Source organism: Tamandua tetradactyla, chromosome 24 (genome assembly GCF_023851605.1).
Source record: "Tamandua tetradactyla isolate mTamTet1 chromosome 24, mTamTet1.pri, whole genome shotgun sequence".
NCBI classification, from domain to species: domain Eukaryota; kingdom Metazoa; phylum Chordata; class Mammalia; order Pilosa; family Myrmecophagidae; genus Tamandua; species Tamandua tetradactyla.
This window is the reverse complement of record NC_135350.1, coordinates 21,154,598-21,180,757: the sequence shown is the minus strand read 5'-3', so window position 1 is coordinate 21,180,757 and position 26,160 is coordinate 21,154,598. Positions and strand designations below refer to the sequence as shown.

Sequence of the window (26,160 nt, the reverse complement as noted above, 5' to 3'; positions counted from 1 at the left end):
GTTACTGTAAGATTTTATGATATAATGAATTATTAGAGTGCATTCCGAGCAATGTAAAAATCTTGGAAGCTTGGAATAAAAACAAAAAACTGGAACACTCTTCGAGAGGCTGAAAAACAGGTGTAAACTTCTATGTTTTAACACTTTGAAAGAACTAACTGCATTCTCCCAAACTATTTTTGTTTCCATCCCCCAACAGTGATTCTAGTAAAACAGTTTGGAAAATGCTACACAGTACTCTATGAGCTTCAAATACATTGCATAAGCACAGAAAAGGCTTTATGATGTCCCACTGCTTTTGAAAAAAAATCACTTTCCATTTATCAAACTCATAAAACCATAAAACATTTTTTAGTAAAATATCAGCAACTACAATAAACAGTTTGGAAACTGCTAAACTGCAAGAACTCAGCAAGAAAATGCTAACAGTGAAGAGACAGAGAACTATTAGACCTGTTACACCTGAAAAAATGGTGTAATTGGCATAATCAGAATACCTAATTCTGGGTACCTAAGAATACTAAGTTAATATCAAAAGCTGAAAAATTATTGGAAAGCAGACTTCATTCCCATTAAGCAGCTTTGTGTACAGTTATTTTTATTTCGGGGGTAAAAGTTGACATAAAAGCAATCATTCATTCAGAAAGCAAAAGTGATAGAAAGGAACCCCATCTCCATCCAGGATACTGAGGCAGAAAATGGAAAATCTGTTCAGTGTCATATTGAAGTAACAGACCAGAATTCACCTAAAGACCTTTTCAAGGTACTATAATTCGTATTATATATCTAATATATACAGATATATATCTAATATATATAGAACATAAAACATAGTACTACACATTAGTACACATCTAATATATATAGAACATAAAACATAGTTATGTTCACATAACACTGAAGTTTTTTTTAAAAGTGTTTAGCTAAGTAATAAACATAGGAAAACAAAACCAGCATTTTCCTACAAAGGAAATCTTAAGAATGAAAAGTTTAGGTATATATTTTTGTTAAATGGCAACATGAAAGTGAGTGAGATGCATAAGTGGTTTGGGTATGAAAATACTACAAGACATCTAACTATTAAAATAAACCTTATGTATTTGTATTGTATTGTATCTGCATTTGCCACCCAACTCCCAACCCAAAACTTTAACTTCTCACAAAACTGTTTTAGTCAATACTGATATAGGAGCAATACGATATAAATTACTCAACCCTTTCCTGCCTCTTACTGAGTAGCTGCCATAAAAATGAAAGATTCAAATAAGTAAGTTCATGAAACCCTTATAAAAAAAAATCAGAGCATTTCAAGAATATTCTCTTAAAAGTATTTTACCTTTAGAAATAGTTAAAGCAGGAGACCACTGTGATCTTAGAATATCGAGACAAATGCTGCCATTACTGTTAATATTTGGATGATAAATTCTTGTTGTAAATGCAACCTAAAACACATTAAAAATATTTAGGTATATCTTCCAAATCAAAACAAGCATTTCTAAATTTAGCAAGCTTTAAAAAATTAAATCACCATTTTTAAAGATCAAAAGGCTAAAGCCTAATACATACACACAAAAGGATCTAACATTACAGAACTGTTGTTTTAAATTCATATCAACTTCTGGGACGCCCTCTTTTTAATTAAAATGGAAAACATGACTTCTGGGTAACGATTTCTTTATCAATGATATGGCAGAAATTTCTAAAGGTTAACTTCGGTTCTACCATATCCTAAGTATCAAAGAGCAATTTAAAGGGTATTTTACACATTCATTAAAAAATAAGAACTTATGGATGCAACCACAAATTATAGAGGAGTGCACTTTATTAACTTATACTAAGTCATACAGATATGTATTTGAACCTGCATTTCTAACATATATAAAATGTAAATTTGAATATCATAACGGTATTTTTCATCCTTATATAATAAGGAACTATATTACCCCTATATAACATATGAATGTGAGGAGGAACTCCAAGATGGTTAGTCTTTGGAACTGACAGTATCTTCTACCTATTATTTCCATAGTTATTCACATAGGTGAATTTATGGTATTGGTTGAGAAGTCAAGGACCATATGCTTTTAAAAATATGCATAAACCGGTGACCGTGGCATTACTAACAACTCAAGTTTTGATAAATTTATTGTTATGAATACAGATCCAAACCTTAAACAAGTCAAAATGTGTATCACAGTGTCTAAACTGCAACATGAATATAGTACAGCTGTACCAATGTGTGCAAATACACACTGAAGGTGAACTTCTGATGTCTACTATGTACACAACACTAGGGTTAATAATCCAAATCTGTATAAGCACAACTACATTAAAAAAAAAAAAAAGCTTTCACACAGTATATCTGAGCCATGAAACTCTAAGGGTAAGGTCGATCTTATTCTCATTTACCGAGTTCAAATCTAAGCTTAGGCTTAACTAAAGGTTGAACGAGCATTCTTTTATCAGTGAGTCAAGTCAATACATGTCTGTGTATATTTGGCTTAAATTATTTGTATTCATTATATATACCAACTCAGCCTCAATTATGCAAACTAATTTCTAAGAATGATCTATTTCTCTGAAATAATACATAAATCTATACCAATACATTTTGGGGAAAAAATAAATACTTGCCTTAGGTGGTTTGAAGGGGTAGTCTGTAGGAAAATGAATTGTCAAAAAGAATACACCGCCTTGATATGGGCTGTCATTCTATGAAAAGAAAAATCTGCTTAACTCTGACATCTGAAATATTAACGCTGCATTATCTATAATATCTCTACTTTCAAACATTTCTCTGAGCCAAAATTACCTACTAATTACATCTCAATGAAGAATCTAAATTATTCCAAGAAAATGCAGTTAATAAGCGAAAAACACAATAAAAATGTACTCTACAGTAATGAGCCCAAATTTATTTAGCTCTAAACTCATGTAAGTAACCAGAATTTTAGAAAAAATTTCTCAAAAAAAAAAGACTCAAAGACAAAAGATATATTTACCAATAATCTACATACAGTATTATATATCAAACTTAATTTAAAAATAAGCTCTCATATTTGTAGATTATTCTAACAACAGGCTGGATGTCTCAAATGGCTCTGCATCTCAACAGGCCATTCTGTCTACTGGCAAACCAAAACGTCAGCTATTCTAGGCAACACAATCACCTTAACAAAGGAAATAGAACATTAGCAAAATAGGTCTAAGAAAGTTTTATTCCTATCCGATGCCCCCCAAATTCTCATTTGCCTATAAAAGCTCCCACCCCCCCCACAGCACACTCAATTATCCACAGCAAATTAATGCAAACACAGGAATATGCTTTGGGAAAAAATATGGAATGTCTGTTTTTTCATTTCAACAGCAAAAACAAAATTTCAAACTCTAGCAGTATTTGTTTCCCTTTGCCATTTTGTTATTACAACTTGAATATGAAGTAGGCTTTTAAAAAGTTAATGTTATATGATGCCTAGTATAAACTTAACACTGGAAAGAAACTATCTGCTAGGAGTTTTACATTTTAATTTAACCAACACCAGAAAACAGGTATCACTGAAATGATTTTATAAATGAATATAAAAGAGATGTGAATTATCTTAGTCAAGTGTACAAATGGTAAATGCAAATAAACTTCTACAGGTCTGGTATTTTAATATAGCTCATTCAACTGCCATCCCAATTCTATAAAATAAACAGTTGAATTATGGCTTAGCGTATAAGTAAGTCATGTTCCTATTAATGACAGGACTAGTTACTTGGACAAGGTTTCCATGTATGTCTCTCTTGTAAACTTGGAACCATCAGCTGGTAAACTCTTTTAGGGAGTAAACCAGAACATCTATGTATTATATTATAGGTATACAAGATGATGTGAACAAGATTCAACAGCACCACCACTCCCATTTTATGAACCCACTAATATGACAGATGTCATATTTTGCCATGATGTTTGCCTGTCCTGGATAAAAGATAGATTTAATGAGACAAAGGAAAAGTTGTTTAACATAATACACTTCGAAGCCCTATTATGTTTGTTGTTTATTCCCCAGCACTTGTTCCAGATTCTGGGATATTTTAGAAATACCCATTAGTGGTTTTAGTAAAAAATGTTCTTGGGGGAAAAAAAAGGAATGAACTACTAAAAAAAAAAATAATTAGTTGAATTAATCTATATATCAAACATGCATCTGTAAGGCATAGAGAGACCCAAAGTAATCTATCTTAATGGGCTTCTAGTCTGTAAAGTGAATACAATGAAATGCTATGAAAAATGAACAGGATACACCTGGGGTACAAAGGAGAAAGGACAACTTATTGATGAATTTAAAAAATCAAAACAAGGCATCAGGCTCCTTTTATCTACTGTATGGACAATGAGTAAAAAATACAGGTAGGAAATAAACAAGTAAAACAGGGAACAAAGGTTAAAATAAATTAAGTAGATTGAAATACTAGTGATCAATGAAAAGGAATAGTAAGGGGTATGACATGTATGAGTTTTTTCTTTTTCCTTTCTTTTACTGGAGAGATGCAAATGTTCAAAAAAACGATCATGGGAATGAATACACAACTATGTGACGATACTGTGAGCCATTTGAATGTTTGTTGTTTACAATAAAAATATTAAAAAACAAGGCATAAGAATGTGGTCTGAGTTTATCTGATACATGTTTGGTACTGTATATAGTTAACAATTTAGAGATAATCTCAAACATTAAAGATTTAGATAAAATCCAAGACCAAAAGCTCTGTAAGTTTTTATTCTAAGCTTCACAGAAGCACTGTCTGACTGCTTTTGATATAAGGCAACCTAATGAGATTTAAAGCCAAATTTCATTTCCCTTGTCCAAAAGAAAAGAAAAGAAAAAAAAACTTAGGGGAAGAAAACATTTCAATGTCAACAATTTAACCCCAAAAGCAAAGTGGAAAAACTCATAAAACTACAAAATCCAGAGATAATCAATGAGGCCACTTGGAGAAAAATGATGCTCCATATTCAGATTTACTACAAATTGGCAGTAAACAGAAAATATAACAAGAAAGCAAGGAGAAATACTGATCAGGAAACTGATCCATATTCAAGAAATCCAGAATTTATACTGGCTCTCTTTAGAAACCTTCTCCCTTGGTTTTGCTCCCATCAGTCCAAGTTGTTCCTTCTTAGCATATGTACTCCTCTCCTTTACAGCAACCATAAAATGTGTTCCTACAGATCCATCTTCTGCTTCTGTCTCCTACCACATCTATTCTGTTAAGTCTCAAATCTTTCTCTCCTTTAGTATTCACTCCAGATGTATATATTCAATTACCTACTGAATGTTTCATGTATCCAATACTCAAATTGGTTCTAGAAACTTTTTTATATCTCTCAGTAAAACATACAAGCCACAAATCAGGATTCTCCACTTTTACTCTTCCTGTTGAATCTCCTTGGAGTGAAACTGGTTGCTAAATTTTAAAAGATCCTCATAGTTTCCTTTCCTTGATGCTACTTGCCCTTACAATACAGAGCTTTAGATGTTGTTATTCCTTTTGTCTGCATTATGGTTAATACTGGTATGCATGCCTCCACTTTGCTGGCTTTCCTCTCCAATTTCTGACCTGGTTCTTAATCTAATTAGTTTCATCTTCCACTTTTCTATAGAACATCCTCTCTTTACTGCTCATGAGTATTAGGTGGGCAACTCAGCTTCAAATTTTTGTTTTGAGTCACAACTGCATTCCACATGGTAAATATATTCATAATATGAGCTAATATTTATTTAATCTTACTTTGATGCTTAACCAAAGATGCATTCCGAAGCCAAAATAACTTAATGAGTTAATTCACTGATGCACTCCATGCAAGGATAAAAGCTTGCTTATCTTCATTATTTTCAGGATCTATTTTAAACTTAACTTTGTGGAAAAACAAATACTACAACCCTTTAATCCAACCTGCTGGCTGCTCTTCTTTTAGATCTCTTTTTGTACACACCATTACCCACCACATTTATATTTTATTTGATTGTATCTCCTTCCACAGACTAAAAAGCTCCTTAAAGAGTAAATAAAGTACAGAGGGAGGGCCACGGTGGCTCAGCAAGCAGAGTTCTCGCCTGCCATGCCTGAGACCCGGGTTTGATTCCCAGTGCCTGCCCATGCCAGAGTGGGGTTGTGTGGGTGGGATAAAGTACAGAGGGAAATAAAGTTTGGAAGTATTAGCCTTTGTAGTCAATGACATAACATTCTAAACACACTGAAAATCACCTTGGACAGACTATATGACTTCAGCTACTAGCTGATTTTGCTCAGGCTGCCAAAGGTTGTATTATTCACAGATGCAGTGCTTTCTTTCATGACTATATCATAAATTATAGGTAGAAGTTAGTTTGCTTCTCCAAATTATTTCACTCTCTCACTTTCTGCCAGTTCCATTTCCAATGAAAGAAAAATTAAGCAAGTAAACATCAGGAACAATAGGTAAAGAAGCCATTTCTCCTCACTGTACCATTTCTTATTGGGAACTGCCCTTAATAAAGCACAAAACCCTGACAAAAATTTTTTTTACTAATACTTAACTAGAAATACTCCAGAAATTATTTCAGAAAGACTTAATTTTTATCAGTATTGATGCTTTCAAAGCATCTTACCTTCAGAAAAAAAGAAGCAATCACATAGGATTATTAAAACCAAGCATTTTTGCCTCACAACTTAAATGATCAAGAACAGTTTCCAACTATGACACTAAAATTCACCAGTTACTTGGTATTAAGACTTCAAATTAAGTTCCACATATTACATATTACTTTTTAAATATTAGACCATAGAAACTAAAAATAAATAGCTACTGACATTAATTCTGTGGTATACATTAAAAATGCTATTTTTATAAATTAGGTACTACTCAAGAATCTGTAATTCTGTGGCACTGTCTATCATTTTAACTAATTTAAATTCCAAAGCAAACTTTTACTAGTCAGTTTTTGTAGTAAATCTCCAGTTTATGGGTTATGCCACCATTAGTCCTATTGTTTTGGGTTGCAATTGCATGCCACATAGTGAGTACACTCATAATATAAGCTAATATTTATTTAATCGAAAGATGCATTCCAAAGTCAAAACAATGAGTTAATTCATCGATGCACTCCACACAAGGATAACAGCTAACTATAAGCCAGCATCTAAATCCATGTGCTTACCTATGAGATGACAATAAGATCTGTACTTTGGATGGGCTTTTATAACTTGACTCCTGTCTGAAATTATCCAATCAATAATAAGAATATTCTCAAGTGAGAATAGTAAGAACCTTCTTAATAGAAAACAAGTATATATCAGTGAATACTACTATCGAAGCAAAACTGCAATTGTAGCATAAATACAAGTACATTTTGCTTTTGCAACTCAGGAAATATTTAATTAATTTGAAAAAAAAAACAGGTATTTTTGTTTTAAAGCAAAAAACTGAGATTATGATGCTAATCATTATATGTATCAAAGTGTTAATAAACTGAGCATACAGCCATAAACTGAGATACATATAAAATAAGTGAATAGTCAGTTTAAAAAGATGTCAGCATAAACTGACTTCAATTATTCTCTGGATAATTACCAGCATTCTAGATGCCAAAGTATCAAAACAAACTCCAAATTTATGTTTCACTTTGACTTAAAGTACAATCCCTATCTTTTGCAAAGGAAGAACATACTGTTCAATTAAAAAAAAGTGAAGTGTCTCAGTGATAAGTCAAGCAAAAAAACTTATCACACTGGTTTTAATGAACTGGCTTATTCTACACACTATCCAATCAGAAGGCTTAATTACCAACCCTTGTGTACTTTGAGTATTGACAACTATTATAATGAAGTTATCTTGCAGAGTCCTCTGAATCAAAAATGAGCTTTATTTGGTATGGGAATCCTGTGCTTTGAAATTTGGTAATCATGAATGGAAAATTATAGAGGCTGCAAAAACAAATGAAATCGACCTGGCAGGAAGTGTGACAGACCCGTGCTCCGTTTAAAGAGAGGCAGCTGATAACCCATCCCAAGTTATCACTGGTTGTCACATGAAGGCTGAGTGAAAGGACTTGTATGAGAAGACTACCAACTTTCAAACACAGTGAGCCAAACCAATTAATTATCTATGTGTACTAGAGATCACTATTTTGTCACCAAATAAGAAAGCACATTAAAAACAAAATTTAAAACGGCAAAAAGCCTGATATAATGGGAAAGCCCAACTCTGTACTCTTTATTAGAATTAAGCAAGATATTTAAAATACTAAGTTATCTCATGTCCCCTCCACACGCCCCCCCAATATTTGACTATCTTTCTACCTTTCTACTTTAGTCATACGACTTTACTGCTAATACATAGCACTTCATCCACGTAACACTTATTTCCTAACATACCATTTATTGCCTAACCTATCACACTTTAAACACTGATTTTAATTGTCTACCTCTTCCATTAGATTTTTTTTTTTTTTTTGCTCATGGGCAGGCACCGGGAACTGAACATGGGTCTCCAGCCATGACAGGCATGAACTCTGCCACTAAGCCATCATTGCCCGCCCTCCTCCATTAGATTTAAAGTTCCCTAAAGACTGAGAGAGATCACACCTATTATGCTCATTTATAGCTGTAATGCCTGGGAAAAAAAAGTGATAAAACTCAGAAATATTAAAAAAATACTTGTTGATCTAGCCCATCATCCTATGTGAGAATTATAAACATCTATTTAATGGGAATTCCCTCATCTAACACATTATTGCCATTTATGGAGAGAAAAAGCCACCAAAAGGGAAGCAAAAAAATCTCAGTAATATAACTTAGAACAGAAATCCTGAAGAGCTTCCAAGTCCAAGCAATGTTAATACTGGATATTTGATACTTTACTGTGCTAATTCTCTGAAATTCTTACATTGTAACCATAATTCTGAATATTTATAACCAGAATATAATTTCTTATTTAAGTTACTTAATTTAAGATGGTACAACTACTTCTAGGATAGAAAGGAATTTTTGCTGTACTAAGAATATTTTCTACCTAAAACTATTCGAATTATCTATAAAACTAAAATTGTAAAGAACTAAATATCAAAATGATGCAATTAAAAGCTAGATTTCTGGTAGCTACCGGAATAATAGATCAAGATCTTTGAGTAACACTTGACTCACTGTAGGATCAGAGCTAGTAAATTAACCGGCTCTATAAATATCAGGAAGCTCTGTGATAATGCTTTACACTGCTATGAAGGAAAACTGGACTGAAGTCAAGAGCTATGTGGTGTGTGATAGAGATGCTACTAGAACACTAGAACCTCAACACAGGAATACACACAGTACATGTAACAAATGGCTACTTCAGATAATTATTCTATTTCTTTCAAAACGCAGTACAACTATGGCATATCCAAGAAAGAAAAATTACTACATAATAAAACACATCTAAATAAATTTAGAAATTAAGTTAAAAATCACAGTCAGATCAATGCTGGATTTTCAATTAAAATCAAAATTTAAAAACTGCTTAATACTTACAGGTCCCATAATTGTGGCTTGCCAATGAAACACTAGAAAAAAAGAAAGGCTCTCATTAGTATCTAAAAATGTACAAACTCTTTTAAAATTAGACATAAAAATCAACTTGAAAATTACTTACTATCATCCCCAACTGGACCTGCAGAACATTGTGCTGGGGGGTCACGGGCCAAATCACTAAGTTCCTGCACCAAGACACAAAATGATGGGTCATGTAACCTTAGTAGAAAACACAAGCAAGCAAAGAGAGTCAACTGCTTCCAGTTATTTTTACCCCACTTTTTAAGGGCTGTGCAATTCTAATTCCCGTTAGTAATATATTCCATTAGAAGATGTAAATTATAAGTTTGCTGGCTGAAATATGGTAGGCTTAGTTGTCTGATGCTGAGACAAACATTTTTTTTTTTTTTTTTTTTTTTTAAAGGGAAGGAAAGACAGAGAGAAGGAAGGAAGGGAGGAAGAAAGGGAAACATCTTTAAACATTTTCTTGTTTTATTATATTTTGTTTGTTTGTTTGTTTTTTACATGGGCTGGGGCCGGGAATCGAACCGGGGTCCTCCGGCATGGCAGGCAAGCACTCTTGCCCGCTGAGCCACCGCGGCCCGCCCTGAGACAAACATTTTGATTAGAGTTCATAAAAGTATATGCACACTGACATGAAATTTTCTATTACAAAAAATCTGTCCTCTTACAAACTGAAGTAGTTGGTAATCAGATAATTTCATAACCTCAGAATGTAAACGAGGTGATTCTCAATACTCATGTTATATGCCAAACTTTTCAGAGGATCTCAAAGGCCCTTAATTCCACTATCTTAAATTCTTTGTTCTTTCTCAACCATACCAATCCCTCAAATCCCTGAACTCATTTTTACTTGAAAAATCTCTCACAAGACCAGGTATGTTTTTCAGTTTAATCTATCTATTCCCTGAATTAAACCTTATCCTTTACTCAATGTCCATTTTTAACTATCCGTGAAATTCCACCTCTGGAATTTCTACCTCTCCAGGCAGAAAATTATGTTATCAGAATTTGCAGTTTCTACAACATGCTTTCCATCAGAATATGTTATTTTCAACAAACATGTACAGAATCCTTCCATGACTTGTGCATAACACATCTGGATAATCAAGTATGAAGATGAAGTCATTTCTTTACTAGTTTTTTGCAAATATGGTTTACAGCTCCATCTTACCAATGATGCAACCAACGTCCACTCATCAAAAACTAAAAATGAGATAATAAACCCAACCAACGTTAATGCACATTTTCAAATAGTTTTCAAATTTAGTCAATGGCACAAATCAGTCAGCACCAAAAACCATTTAAAAAAACAAACAAAAAACACAAATATACCTTAGCCTACAAATTATTTCTTTATCCTTTTGAAAGAAGAAAGTAATTTTAATTACTTCTTTATCCTTTTGTCTAAAGATGGAAAAAATCATCAGGGATAATGTTTAAGATTCAGTTTGAACAACAAAAAAGAACACTTATTTACAATTGACTAAGTACTAGAAAAGCAGAGGAATGAATGCCTAAATAAAAAAGATACAGTAAAGAATAATATGCCCAATATGAATCAACCATTTACCACACCACCAATGCATCTATGAAGTGTCAACTGAAATATATTATCATCTTCATTTAGTCTACTAGAACAATTTATGCCCAAGAATAATTCATTCAAGGAATTAATTAAATGGAAATAAGTTTCCAAACAGGCTATATTCATTTTCTTTCTTCAATTCTAATCTTTGATTTTCAGTGTCAAGTCAAGGATTTAAAATCTCGATTATCAAATATCAGAAGAGTGCAGAGTAATAGAGAAGAGTTAAACACATCAATTTGAATTCCAGAACTTATAGCAATCATTAAAACAGGAAATATGTAAGCTGTAACCACCACAGAAGAAAAACAAATTGCATCCAGAACACACAGATGCACGACCCTAATTTTTATTGCAAGGTTGTGGAAAACCAGATACTTTTCAGTTTCTATACACCAATGAATAAAACAGTCGTAATCTGTTTTTTTCTTTAAAGCAGATATTAGCTATGTTAAAATGAGCTGGTATGGTTTAGCAGACCTTCACTTTGTATACTACTAGATTCTACCTGGGCCTCTTCTATTACAAAAGGCATGTGCAGTGAAGAGTTCTCTCTTTAATACATGATTAAATCTGAAATAACCCATCTATTTTTCCTGGTCCTTTTCATACAAAAGGTAAAGGAGACCTCCTCTTTAGGGACAATGTACAGGGTTCGTGGATATAACAAAGTATGTGCAGATACATAAGGAAAGCCCACAATAAGTTGTGGGTGAGGGAAGTATTCAACACTTGTTTATGCTGGTAACTCAGTTGCTGTGGTAGTGGCCACTGGGCTGAGAGTTAGCAGGATTATGGGTAAACATGGGAAATTACATGTTTTGAAAAATAAATCATTAGAGCCAATGCTCTAGCATAGTGTAAATCTATAACTATTTCATTATTTCCTAACGATCCAGTTGACTTCAGTTACTAAATTTTTCATACCTTTTAGCTGCAAGATCTCCTTAGTTTTTTTTATGAAAAAACTAAGTAATGGCTTCTCATGTTGAATCCTTTAGCAGAACAGGACTTTACAAATAGTTTAAGCACAGTTTTATACCAGTTCCAGATGATTTAAATAATTCTAATGATTCTTTCCATTCACACTATGGAATCAAAACTTTTGTAAGTCTTTTGGTCAAAGATAAAATATCTGACTTTATTGTGAATGCTATTATAAAGTCAAATTCAAAAGTAAAGATAAAATTTTAACATGAGTTTGGATGGAACATAACGTTGTGGTAAAAATATTCTTGTAAATAAAGAAATCACTGGAGTAGAAAAATTCTTGGATTGGTCATGATGGACACCAAAATAAAACAATAGGCCATGGTGGCCAAAATCCACAATTTAAAATACAAAACATGAGAATCTGATAATGGCTATATAAAAAACCCCAGCTTTGTGACAGTAAGTCCTCTCAGTTGTCTGTTCAGAAATGTTCAAGCGTTTAAAGACCTAAATAAAATAAGGGTCCCACTGTAACATTGATCTTGGGGGTGGTGATGAGGTAAACAACTCCTCTTATCTTACATTTTGTTCAAAACCAGTTGGGAAATCTTTTAAAAAAAAGTGTCAGATAAATGAATAAATAAGCAAGCTTTTGGACCACACTGGAATTATTGAAAATGGCAAAGTGTTGAAATTTATCCCTACACACCTGAGGAACTGAACAAATTAAAAAACGCACTTTGAATATTTCATTTTGTGGGAAAGCACTTTTGATGGAGCCATTTTTAATTTGATAGTTTTATTTTGTACTAGAATGGAATAAAATTGAAATGGCTTACAATTTTGAAGCATTCAAATTTGGCAAAACAGTGAAAAGATTAGAGACATTATGAAGAAGTTCTGTCTCGTAAAAAATATTTTCTGAAGAAAAGGAATTCAAATAAATGCAAAAAGTGCTCATGAAAATATGTGGGCTTTTATAAATGTAGACAAAAAAAAAAAAGAATTGAGACTATTTCCCATTTAAAAGGATTTGCTTTAAGCTCATAGAATACCTTAGGTTTGTGGAAGGCATTTTCCCAATTAAAAAATTATATTACATAACTAGAGTCGATGGACATTGCTAGTTTCAACCTTACTGACCTCAAAAGAGAAAAGAAAAGCTGCTTTGAATAAGATTACAATTCTATAGAAAACCTAGGAAAAGCTACTGGAAATATTAGCAAAACAGCATGGAGATGAAGGGTGAAAAGAGAGCAGAGAAACTAAAGAACATGAATAAGCATAGGAACAATCATTCTGCTTTTTAAAACGTTCAGACGATCACAGCTTGGATTGCTGAAATAAATTTCTGAATAGAGCTATTTGATAGGGCTACTAAAAAAATCAATAGCGGTTTTCATACTGTTGATAAAATACATATTTCAAGAAAGTCTTTTTTTATTTGACTGACACAGTGTGAGAAGAATAAAGGATAATGCCAAGATTTTTGGCCAGAGCAGACAAAGCATGATATCGGCCTTAACTAAAATGTATAGTTCTAGATGCAGCAGCTGAGAAAGAAACCATTTAGTCATCCAAGTGGAGGGTCAAATGCAGCCATATATACAAGTGTAGGTTGGGGTAAACAGGCTGGAGACAAACTTGAGAGAATACAAAAGACGGCTGTGATGCTGCAAGTCTCCATAGAGAAAAGGTCGTCCCCAAGAATGAATCCCAGAAAAATCCAATATTTATAAAGGAACCAGTAAAAGAGACAGGTATCCTGAAAAAGTAGGTTAAAAAAAAAAAAAGGACATTAAGATGTGGTAGTCAATGGCACCCAAGGCTAACAAATCAAGTAAGATGAATCTAAGACTTGGCCACAATAAGTAATGCTAGGGATTTACGGACTCATGAGATAATGGGCTTCTAACGAAGAAAAAGGCAGAGAAAATACAACACTGAAGAAAGAATATCCAGCACAAAAAGGTGTGGTGAACTGCACTTTAGAAAACAGCTAACTGCTTAGGAACGATCAGCCTAAATTGAATCCATTAAAAAAAAAAGAAACTATAGATACACACTGCAAATCTGCTCCTGAAACTCATCAAAACTGCTTTAGACGGTTATATAACAAATGAGGTCAAAATTTCACAATTTTAAAACTATGATGGACAAACCTTCAGAACTTTATGCATGCCTATGTCCAAGAGGGAAAAATTTAATTCCAAACACTTGATTCCGAACAGTAGGAATTACTTGCTTCTCAGATTTAAACACTTCGTTAAAAAAAAAATCATGCATGATTTGAGCTCTCAAAAGACTTTATATACTAAATAATATAGCATACGAAACATTAAATTCTGAGTAACATTAGTATCTGAAAAACACATTTTTCAAATACAAAAATGTACTGACAACTTGATTCAATCAACTATCCATTACTGAACAAGCAACACTTTTTATAGGCCAGATCAGAACAAATAACACCCACTTGCAATTCTGCGATAAACCAAACTTATTTTAGTAGCAATCTACTGTAAGCCTTGATTGTAGGTAAGGTTCAAGTGCAGCCTAACTCATATAACAGAGAATTCCTCCATGCTCCAAAACTTACATAACAAGTTCTGTTTACAGGTCCCAGAAAAGAATTTAAAAAATAAACCAGAGGCTAAAGAATTCGTGCAGTCCAAGTCCCTCTTTCTTTAAGAAGCACAAGTCCAAAAAAGTATTTTATGGTTAAAAACCTACCTGTTTTCCAAAGCATCCCCCATCTCGATTTCCCACAGAATATAAATGGCAAAGAGTTAAGTTTAAAATATGTTAAAACCCAAAAGCAATCTTATACAGAAAAACAATGTAATGAAAATTTGCAGCTAGTTTGATGAAATGACATGAGTATGCGCCGCCGTCCCCCCCCCCCCCCATATAGCATCAGTTTGGAGTCTCACAGTTAGTTGTTTTGACCCACTATTTACTAGGCTTACTAAATAGGAATGTCTATTTTTACTGAATTTTTGAGAAAATGAAATTAGACTTAAAAGCACTTCACTACACTATCTGGCATATAATACACTATCCAAGAAGACCACCCATGGAGACTTCTTGGATAGTCTCTTAATTTATTAAACAAAAGCAAAACATATGTTAGCTCATTTTCATTTACTTCTTTTTGACACTGCCTATCTGACAAACCCTTATGCTTAGATGCCTACAACACTGCCATCTAGCAATTACGTTGCCATGCTATTAATGCTTTAATAACACAAGGTCAGTAATTCAAGGCATGTTTACTGATGGGGCTTTAAAGAAACTCCCGTATTAGGTTGATCCATTTGAAATTACCAATACTTGACCCTTTTGAACTACAGAAACTACAATTTCACGTAGTTCTACCAAAAAATGATAAGCAAATGAATTATTATTGAGATAAGGACTAAAAAAGGGGGGGGTCGTCAACATTGATCTATCTAAAATTACATACTTGTTTCTGGATATAATAAATTTTAAAAAAACGATTTATTTTAAATGTCTGAGTAAAAGTATCCAACAGTTATTCTTAATAATCATGTTGAAACAATTCATCATAAATCAAACCAAAGTTCAGAAAACAAAGTTCATCTAGAATATATGTACTAACTTCAAAGTTACACATCTGAATTATGAGCAATGTAAAGGCATTTCTTACAGAAGAAACGTGCTTTCCAGCACACTAATATTTCTGAATTACTAAGCCTTTAAATGCTAATAGTATCACTGCTTTAGAGGGTATAAATTTCAGCTAGTTAGCAATGAATTTCAGTTCTTCACTCCAGTAATTTCAGATTGTTATTCTCAGTTCATTCTAATGCCTTATTTCCTAAATTCTCCATGATCAAGACAATACCTAAGTAAAAATCATCTAAACCTAGGCCCATAAACTTATGTACTAAAATCTATTTTAAATTCGACATAGGAAAAGGAGCTTTTCTAATTTCACTTTTCTCTCATGCCCTTTAAAATACTACCTTATGGGAAGCAAATCTTGCACAAGAATTTAGACCCAAAGTCCAATACAACTTTCATGATATTATGCCCAAAACATAAGGAAATGAGAAAATAAAAGTATACATCTTAGGGGGAAAAAAATAGGAGGGACAGCGTAAGTCATCTCAGATATTCTACTACGTAGCAAACATTTTGTCTCAAAAAATGTTTTTCCTTAATTCTAAGGAATTGCTTGTCCCTTCCTCCAAACGTGATTTAGTGTTGGGTGAGTGTCACCATTAACCAGTTACTCAGACAAGATTAGTCACAAAATAGTTTCTCAGCCTCAGTGATCACCTCAAAGGGCTGGAAAATACACTAAGCCCAGGCCAGACCCTGAGTTTCCCCACTGAGATTTTCCAAATTCAACATAGGAAGAGGTACTTTACACTTTTCCTTTTCTAACCTGGAGCTGTAAGGCTGTGACCTGGAGCTGTCGGCAAGCATTGGTGAAGCCAAAGAAAGAGACCACAAAGAAACAGCAGAGATAAAAAGAGCCAACTAAGCATTTAGTAGTTTCAGTCCCTGGGGCCATAGCTTGCTATGGCTCCTATAGCTCTTTTTTTGATTAACTACCCATTACCCCCTAATTTGATATGGATCATGCAAACAATGAAAAATAAGGGGGTGGGGAAAGACTAGTTTAAGCAAAGTATTTTTATACCACTAAAGCAACACAACTCTTGAATCTTGTTGGAAGACGTAAAACAATCTAAACAAAGCAAACAGTCTCAAAATTAAGCATAGTCAGAAGACGTATCTCCTTATCTAATAAATAGTTAACTCTCAATTTAGTTATGGAAGCCAATGGTTAAGTCCATTTCTAAAATAAAAATTGTTAAGATTAGCTGAAGTTTCACCATTAAAAATTTACTCCTCCATATCAACACTGCCTTTTTGATCTCAAACATGTTCGGTCTGAAAATACCAAGACAGATAAAACATGTATGCCTCCTCTCCCTTAGAAACTGTGCTAAAAGGCTAAAAGAAGAGTTAAAAGGCCAAAGAGGGTGGGGGGTGGCAGGAGGACGTTATCAACTGTGAGTGCTTAAAATAAAAGGCATTTAAATGCTACGTGAATCCTGAAAAGGTAACCACTAACTCTGCCTAGGTTTAAAACAAAGTGACATTTAGTTTGGTACATCAGAGACACAGAACAGGGGGCTGGCAAGGCAAAGGGTTTGTTGATTAGAGCGCCATCCTTTAAAAGCCTTAAATTTTATGCCAAAGCAATGGAAAGCCATAAATGGACAGGGACAAAAAGAGCTAAGACAATAGAGTATTTAACCCTTACAAGCACCTTACTGAAATACACCTTCTCCTCATTCTACATTAAGCATCACTTCTTGGGAGAAAAGATAGATTATAAATTCAAATACAGGACATGCCGAGTTTCAGGATCGGCAGAAGAAACTCGTACATATCTACTAGACAACTTGAAAGACTACAGGGCTAGGGCTACATTAGAAGAAAGGCTCCTTTCTCAACAGGGTTCCCTTGCATTAAAGGAGTATTTAAGAACTTGACGCAGTATTTGGCTAACTGGAGAACAAAATTTCAATCACACCAAATTTTACTTCCCATTCAATGAGTCAATGTACCAGAATATACAAGATGCAGAAAACTGATGATTTCTCAGAACAAGCTGCCTCACAACTATCCACTTAGTCTGCATCTATCTTTAGTGAGTCTATCTTAGTGAGTTTAACGTTACCTATTTTTCAAATTACACAGTTGCTAAACAGAAGCCAACTGATAAAGCAATGATTTATTCTAAAGCAAGAAAAACTACTTACTGGACTTGAGTAGAAAATTCCTGAATAGCACTTATTCAAAGAATTTTCAAAAAAAATGACTTCAGCCTAAATGCGTGTTTCAGAAACAAAAGCAACCTAAAAATTATGTGAAGAAATAAACTGTCAGCTCATTACTTTCCTAATAGAGAGAACAGTGGAAAGGATCATAAAAAACAGCCACATATGGTACCCGTAAGATTTTTGCAATGTTAACTAAACACTTTCCTCCACCCCCACCTACCCCCAGGAGGAACAGCATATTACTCAGGTATGTTTTTGGCCGACTACTAAGATCACTGAAATAGGAAGACAGCAGCCAGCAAGGGAAATGTTACTGACACACACTAGTTGTTGTACTCCACACAATTTAAAGGGATGCTAAAATGGATCATGGACACATAATGAGGACACAATGCCAAGAATCTGTACTAAGACTGCACCATAAAAAGAACAAAAGGTTAGACATTTCTTTTCCATGGTGTGCACTTTTGGGAAATTTTCTTTTAGATTCATCTTCCTCTAAATTGTTCCCCTGAAACTTCCTGCAGATGACTAGTGTGGTAAGCTGAAACAGCTTCTACTTTCCCTTTACATGCCTAAATTGACCCACAGAAAAGGGACCAAAGAGGCCACTCTGCTTTCCTCTAGGAAAATTAGTTTGTAAAGCTCTCATGTAGTCAAGACCATAGAGGTATTTGGGGTCACAACACACCCCACATGCTTGAAGTGTCTTGCCTATTTCCTGAAGGCCTGATGGGTGCCAGGAAAGAAAAAGGGAAGGATTCAGGTTATTTGCTCACCAAGCACAGCTTAAGCCAGTGAGTGCCTTCATCTGAAGGTATACGATTAAGCATAATAATGGGAGTAATCACCGTATTTTCTATTCTGAAAACCTTTCTTTGGTGGTATTTCTAAGACAAAGCCTACAAACAGTTTGAGGAAGAACTGTGCTTCAGTCATTGTGGGATGCAGGATCTCCCTGAAAAGTTGTTGGAGGTAAAATATAAAAAGGTTAAGAAACACTGGCCTACATGTCTACACATACTGTTTTAGGCTTCTGCTTCTCTATTCTCTCTACAGCTCTTTTTTTTTTTAACATGGGCAGGCACCGGAAATTGAACCCAGGTCCTCTGGCATGGCAGGCGAGCATTCTTGCCTGTTGAACCACCGTGGCCCACCCTACAGCTTTCTCTTTTAATGATGGGTGATGGAGCAGTGAAGTGACTGAACAAACTACAAAGAACAAGAGGTCAAGGTTACCAAAAACATTAATGGCCCCAAAGGCTCTATTGTATAACAAAAATGTTATCTATCTTCCTTCGAAGACCTTACAATTAATTGGAAATACAAGTTATTTATGAATTACAAAGCTAAAGAGCAGCAAAGTTAGACTAACCTCTAATATAGGCATTCTACTAAACTTTCTGTGACAACCACAACTTCATGTTATCAGATCAACATAATAAAAAGACACATTTTATGAAAATAAAGGCTCTGCTATCTGCTATTAAAGTATAACTTCCCAAATAACTTATTCTGACTTGTCCAAGTTCTACTATTCCTCAAAAGTTTGACAAAACTTCATCATTTGCTATCCTAATCTCTGCCATTCATCTTGTATGTCATCACAGAAAGGTCACAATGAGGATATGGTAGGCAATATAGATTCATTTCTTATTAGCTCTTTGGGAAAACAAAGTTTATCACCTAACTGGCAAACTAGTTTCTCATATTTTATTGAGAGTCCATCTCCTTCAAAATTGAACTTTACACTTAACTGTATATAAAAATTTAACTATATATAAAACACTACCTTGGGGACTGAAAGAAATGAGGGCTTAAGGAAGGAAGCAAGGGGACTGTCTTTTTAAGAAATCTGAGAAAACTAAAGAGCCTTTAAAACAAGTAAAATATAAAGGTATATATTCAGAGAAAAAAATTAAAATGCAGTACAATTAGTTGTCCAATTAGGCAGACAATGACTGCTCTAATTGTTCACATAAAAATCAATTCTGGTTTATGCAGCAAACAAATTTTTATGAACTTCAAATGCTATGAAATTTCTATATACCACATGTTGATACAAAAGGCAAGGAGAAAGAAACAACCATCTCAGAAATGTAAGGTTGCCAGGAGTTATTTCAAGAGAGGGATCCTTGGCAAAGATTTTGGGATCTGAACAACTTCACAGAGCGAGTAATCAGAAAGAATAGTCCTTTTGAGATCTATTTTAGTTTGGAATTTGTAATTCCCTCTCAAAAATCCTGGAAGTTAAAGATTAACAGGTAGGTGTGCGCATGTGTCAATCCACCAGACAAGCTATTCACTTCCTGTTTAGTTGTAATTATAGGCGGGACATCTATGCTGTGTTTCTACATAAGAAAAGATCCTACGAATAACTTGAATGCTAAGAATAACTTGAATGAATCCTGTAATTTTTTTCTTTAGACCAAAAACAAGTTATTTAAAATTATTCAAAGCTGTTCTTTTGTAAATATTATCTGAAATGGACAAATACAGAAGGCTAAATTTAAGTTCTACGTTTTGATTCATGAAAGCAAGCATTTATATAAATGCCAAAGAAAAATTAACAACAGTCCAGTGGAGGGAAAAACCAAATTACAAATTAGCCATATTATACCAAGGCTGGGATTAATATGAACAAGTATGCCTTCCGGAATGATCAATTAACCAAGAATTTGTAAATCACAACTGAGGGACCTGAAATGTTAAAGATAGTCATAAGTACATCCATTTTTAATTACTGCTCAATTTTGAAATAAAATAGTTATGCTAACAAAACCAAATTGAGACCATTCAAGCTCCAGTTAAATAAATGAAAAAAGCTTAACTTATTTGCTTCCTTTAAATAACTGGTTTGTTTAAGCAAGGGAAATTTAGTTATACAAGATAAACACTAACAATGACAAACTGTAATGCAGAAAAGACATTTAGATAAATCTATCTTTAACAAAAACAGGCAAACTGATATGTATCAAATGTCAACTAAATTTAATTTATATGGTTCCCCTACCAGATTTTTATTCTTGAAAGGCAAATTACATAAAGCAACAAACACTTATTCATTCATTTATATGCTTGTTTGCTACACCAAAGGCAGAGATTCTAGTGGGCGATGACAGCTTTCTCATTTTTTTAATCTGCTGAGACTAGACTACTGTGCTTAACAGAGTAGTACCTGAATAGTTGTTTCTTTCATGACTGTATCTTTTATCTGTGATTCTTAACCAGAAATGGGCTTCAGAATCACCTAAGTCACATTTCAAAATTATGCCTTGTGAAAGACAATGATTTAAGTACAGCAAGACCCAATGTTTCTTTTTTTTTTTTAAAGCTCTGCTGAACATTTTGATATGTAACATAAAAAACCCCACTGATTTATAGTCAACTTTAGCACACATTAATGGATAAAAGAATTTATAAAACAGAAGAATACAAAGCCAATCTAGGATTTGCCTTCCAATTCAATCTCAAACATTTTTGTCTCTACTAGCAACCTAGTTCCTTAAAGATTATAGCAAAATGCTTTGAAAACTCAAGAATCTACTGTATCCCGGCTAACAAGTGACACCTGAACCCATTACCAAACCCTGATATAACAATTTAAGGACACAAATAGTTTTTTTCTGTTCTAAGCAACAGTTTTCAGTCAACTTCGCTTTTATTGTGTGAATAATTAAAAACTAGAATTAACATTATGGACAAGCATGATGAAAGAACATCCAGTGTCAAAATAAGTCACCATCCTGCAAATTAACAAAACACTAAGTCCATTATAATTGGCATCCCTCAGTCATACAAGTATCTTATATAATAAAGGTTAAGTGTGCTATCTACCCAGACTATAGGCTTGTTGGGAGCCCAGAATTGTATTTTGTTCACTTAAGACACCCCTGACACTTAACTGGCACATGGAGTTCCCACAGTCCTTAAAGAAAGAATTAAATGCACTGCTACTTCCAAATCATCTATCAGCTAAAATCTTAACTCACAAATTATATACAACCTCAAGAGTAAAGCCAAATCCCAGTTATTTAAACATCAAGTGGGGCAGAGGACAGAAGCTTATTTCAGTAGCAAAAACAAAAATCATGGGTAGTTCAGTGGTTAGAATGCCCACCTTCCACGTGGGAGACCCGGATTCGATTGCCAGATCATGCACCCCCCCCCCCCAAAAAACATACTCATTCACCCAATCAAACAGGCAGCAAAATGGTTCAAAATACTAGTAGTGTGGGAGTGTAAGAAACAAACTATCTGATTTGAATTTTAGCTGTAACTTATTAGCTGTCTGATTTCAGACAAGTGACTGCCCTGTGCTTCATTTTCCTCATCTGTAAAATGGGTTAAGAACATCTATCTCATATACAAGTTGCAAGGATTCAATGAGTTAATACTTGTAAAGGGCTGAAAAATATTACTTGGTACACAGTAGATGCTGCATTAAGTTTTGGCTATTACTAGTAGCAGACTAATAATATATAGAAAAAACAAAACTTTTTTGAACACAAAAAACCTGAAGGATGACAGGAATAGTATTGGCTAAAGGCACAAATTCTGCAGTCAGATTTGCCCTGCCTTTCAATTCCACTTCTGCACAATACGACCCTGAATGCTTTTAACCTGTGTTAAAGTTTTCTAATCTCAAAACGGGAAAAATAGCCCCTACTTCCTGGGATTATAAAAGAGCTTTGAACAGTTCTGACATACTGCCAACACTCAAAATGTAAGCGATTATGTTAGTATTAGTTCACATTATACTTTATATAAAATTCTTGACAAACTTCCCCAGAATGTAATTACCTATAATCCCTACTATCCCCAAATATTAATAAGGAGTGGTAAAATTTTCTCTGGTTCTCAAACACCACCAATCAACTTGAGTTTACATTTGATTCTTGTTAGTAGCCCCAAAGAATCACACTACTAGTCCAAATAAAGAATACAGGAGAAAATAAAGGTTTGACAAGGCTGCCTGGCATAAAAAAATATCCAAGCAAGGGAAACCACAACAATACAAGCTAAAAGAAAAAATACAAATTCAAAGCTCTGATCACATGACATACTCCTAAAGACCAAAAGTATTTCAAAAACAGTCATTTCAATGAAATATTAGTGATGACTACTGACATTTCTTATTTTTCTAATTTCGGGGCTTCAGACAAGAATGAGTCGGAAATACATAGGTACATGACACACAAAGAAATACCATACTGACATCAATGCCTACTCGAACCTGTATTTTTAGAAGGTGCCAAAAATAAAAAGCATACAACCACAGTTATCCACTCACTAAAATGCTCTTTGAATCCGGGGTATACTTTTGAAAAGCTTCCCCACATAATTCTGACAGTAACAAGAGCTGAAAACCAAACCACAAGCACATGTCAAAAACTATTCATAGGTTGGATCAATAAAGTCTCATATAAACACTGGTATTCTCCAACACAGAAAAATATTAACATATAAATTGTCAAATACAACAGGAGAAAATCTGGTATTAATCAGGAGCTTGAGAGAAGTCAATGTTCTTTCATACAAAAGGTTTTCAAGATTAAAAATAGTGATATTAAAACAATAGTAATAAAGCTGAGCACTATGTGCCAGGGGCCTGTCCAAGGCCACATATTAACTCATTTAAGTCTCAGGGAAAAAAAACCTAGGGAATTAAATTTTGTTTTGTTCACTGCTGTGCAGCATTTAAAACAGTTCCTGGTACATTTTAGGCAATGAACTATAGAGAATTCTAAGGATCATTTCTACTCCAACATTCAGTCTTAACCATTATGTTATGTTGCCTCTCTAGAGCTTTTAAATCATTAAAGTGGTATCACAGCAGCTGGGTGTCACCTGTAAAAGAAAAAAAAATCAATGAGACCTCCCTTTAAAGTTGTTCTGTTTCACATGCATAAAAAGTTTGGATCTGAAATTATTCTACTTCTTAGTGGCCTGAATTGATTCCTACAGATAAAAGGTTTTGATTTGTACTGAACGTGTTCTCTGTATTATTCTGTAAAACACTTCAAACGCTCACAAAAGGGGTATTTAATCCTTTTCACTTTGTCTTAACTCTTAAGTTTCTCTTTCTCTCCTTTCCCATTTCTCAAAAAGGCAAATACTTAAGTTCATATCTTGCATAAACCCAAAATGACAATACAACGATGGCCTAAGACAAATTCAAAATTTCAGCATCAATACATTAAGAGTGAAGATCTAAACCTTTTCTCTCATTAAATCTCAGTTTTGCCAAATAACTCCCCAAATCACATTTATTTAAAAAATGCAAAATTAAGCAAGCATCAGGCCTACTCTTAAAATCCTTGCCATTCTTTCCACAAAGGTTACTTTTTAAAAAGAATTCTACCAAAATCAAAATGTCTAACATAAAACGTCTCCTGTCTCCCAGTTTCTGGTAAGTCTGAATTTATTCCATGACATTTTTTTCAAGTTAGCTGTAAATACTCCACCCTCCTCGATTGTGCAAGAACCAAATACACCACACATACACAAGTTACAAAAGGGAAATACAATCTGAGTTTGAATTTAGATACATCTCGAGCAAAGGGTCTTAGAGCAGAGTACAACCTGATGTGAAAATTAACATTCAACAAAGAATATTATTTCACATTATTACGAAAGGAGATGCCGGAAAGAGCCTGAACCAGTTAAAGCAGCCGCCATCTTAAAATGCGGGACAGAAGTTAGAGCAAGAAAATGAGACTAAACCACCGGAGGTGGAGGTTCCGCTCGCTCACCCACCCACACCCAGCCTGGAAAAACTCTACTTTCTTTTCAACTTAGATGGATAATTTGCTGTCAAACCACGTATTGAGCAGAACAATCTTCCTAGAGGGTGTTACTAAACGGGACGAGGGAAAAAAAGGGTACTCCTGACTATAAGTCATCCCTTATTGCCGTCCCACCTCTTATCACCACCTCCCAACCCCCACCCCTAAGTAAAAAAAAGGTTTACATCAGTTCCCAGTGTGCCTCTGATACATACATTCGCGTGAAAAGCCAACAATACAAAACACAGGAAGCCGCAACATTGTGTCAGCCCATCTCCTCCCAACCCCACTTATTCTTGTGTAACCTGCCCAGGGCCGATGAAGAGTTTCTAACTGGATCATTCACTGCCTTTCCGCTGGCAAGAAACTTATATCGAGACCGCCAGATTTCTGTGATCTTCTTGGAGTTTCCTACCTTCCTTCCTTCCTTAGAAAGCCTAGGGCCTTGCTCTTAAATTTAAAAGAAGTTCTCAAGTACCAAGAAAGAAAAACGCCATGACATCAGCCCGAGCGTCTCTCCGCAATTAGGTTCCCCAAACAAGACCAACTCTTAAGAAGCATAAAATCGAGGCGCCTTAAATAAAATAGCAACTACACTCTCCCCCACCTGATTTCCACCGATTCCATTAAAACATACTCAGAATAACCTGCCACAAGTATTCTGTTCCGTAAGTTTAAACTCCATTTCTTCATAATGTATATCCACGTTTCCCACCTTCCACTGGAACAAGTGACCCAAAGACAGATATTTCCACAATTTTACCTCCCCAACCCCCACGCTTTCCTCCCGGTCAGAGCCTTCCTTTCCTCCCGCAACCTCAATCTCGTCAGCCCCATAGGTTACCTTATTAATCCGTTTCAGCGCCATAGTCTGTGCTTTTCGACTGGCTCCGCACTATCTTGGTGTGCGCTCAAAGGTCCGGTCAAAACTCTTGATTATCAGGGCGGCGGGGAAGGAGTGTATCTTCGTCTCACACCGGTTCTGCCAGACACAGGCGCCTTTTGCAAAAACGGAGCAGGTCAGCACTCGCACAGTCCCCGAAGACACCCCGATGAATTCTCGTCCCTTAAAACGGTCGCGATCCGGGGTGGGTGGGTGACAGAATCACCAACAGCCTCTATGCCGTGCTTCGGCCCGAAGTCGGGTCGAGGGTGACGGGAAGAACAGCGGGGTGACAAGTTTGACTTCCCGGTCTCTCGAAAGGAAGAGACCCGGGTGGGAGAGGAAGAGGCGTAAGAGAAAGGGGTGGGTGCGGGGCAGGGTCCCGAACCCAGCAGAGGAGGAGCCGGGGCCTAGTCGGCGCTATGCCGGCGTCACTAGGGCAAAGAAAGGCAAGGGGGGAGGGGAGGACAGAAGACTCTGGACTAATGCCAGGATTCTTTCGGTTTCTACTCAGAGGTGCGGCCGGGGAAAGAAGGAAATGAGGAGAGGCTTGAAGTGTGTTCCTATTCCCGCAGCTAGAGCTATTCTGAG

At 34.9% G+C, this 26,160-nt stretch overlaps 1 protein-coding gene across 3 annotated transcripts in view; it reads right to left on the bottom strand.

Annotated features, from left to right (window-relative positions):
* UBE2D3 (ubiquitin conjugating enzyme E2 D3) overlaps positions 1–26,160 on the bottom strand; it is a 31,093-nt gene that overhangs the window by 3,869 nt on the left and 1,064 nt on the right. Inside the window, exons 2-6 of one of the 3 annotated variants that reach the window (XR_013168286.1) lie at positions 25,531–25,685; positions 9,653–9,750; positions 7,185–9,563; positions 2,635–2,712; positions 1,418–1,442 (exon numbers count right to left, since the gene is read on the bottom strand). Coding sequence is in view for 1 of the 3 variants with exons in the window: in XM_077142669.1 (XP_076998784.1) it covers positions 1,337–1,442; positions 2,635–2,712; positions 9,532–9,563; positions 9,653–9,716 (280 nt within the window). In the remaining 2 variants the exon portion in view is untranslated. Of the gene's footprint in view, positions 1–1,336; positions 1,443–1,464; positions 2,713–7,184; positions 9,564–9,652; positions 9,751–25,530; positions 25,686–26,160 lie in introns of those variants that run through there. The other 2 variants (XM_077142669.1, XR_013168285.1) reach the window with 2 other exon arrangements.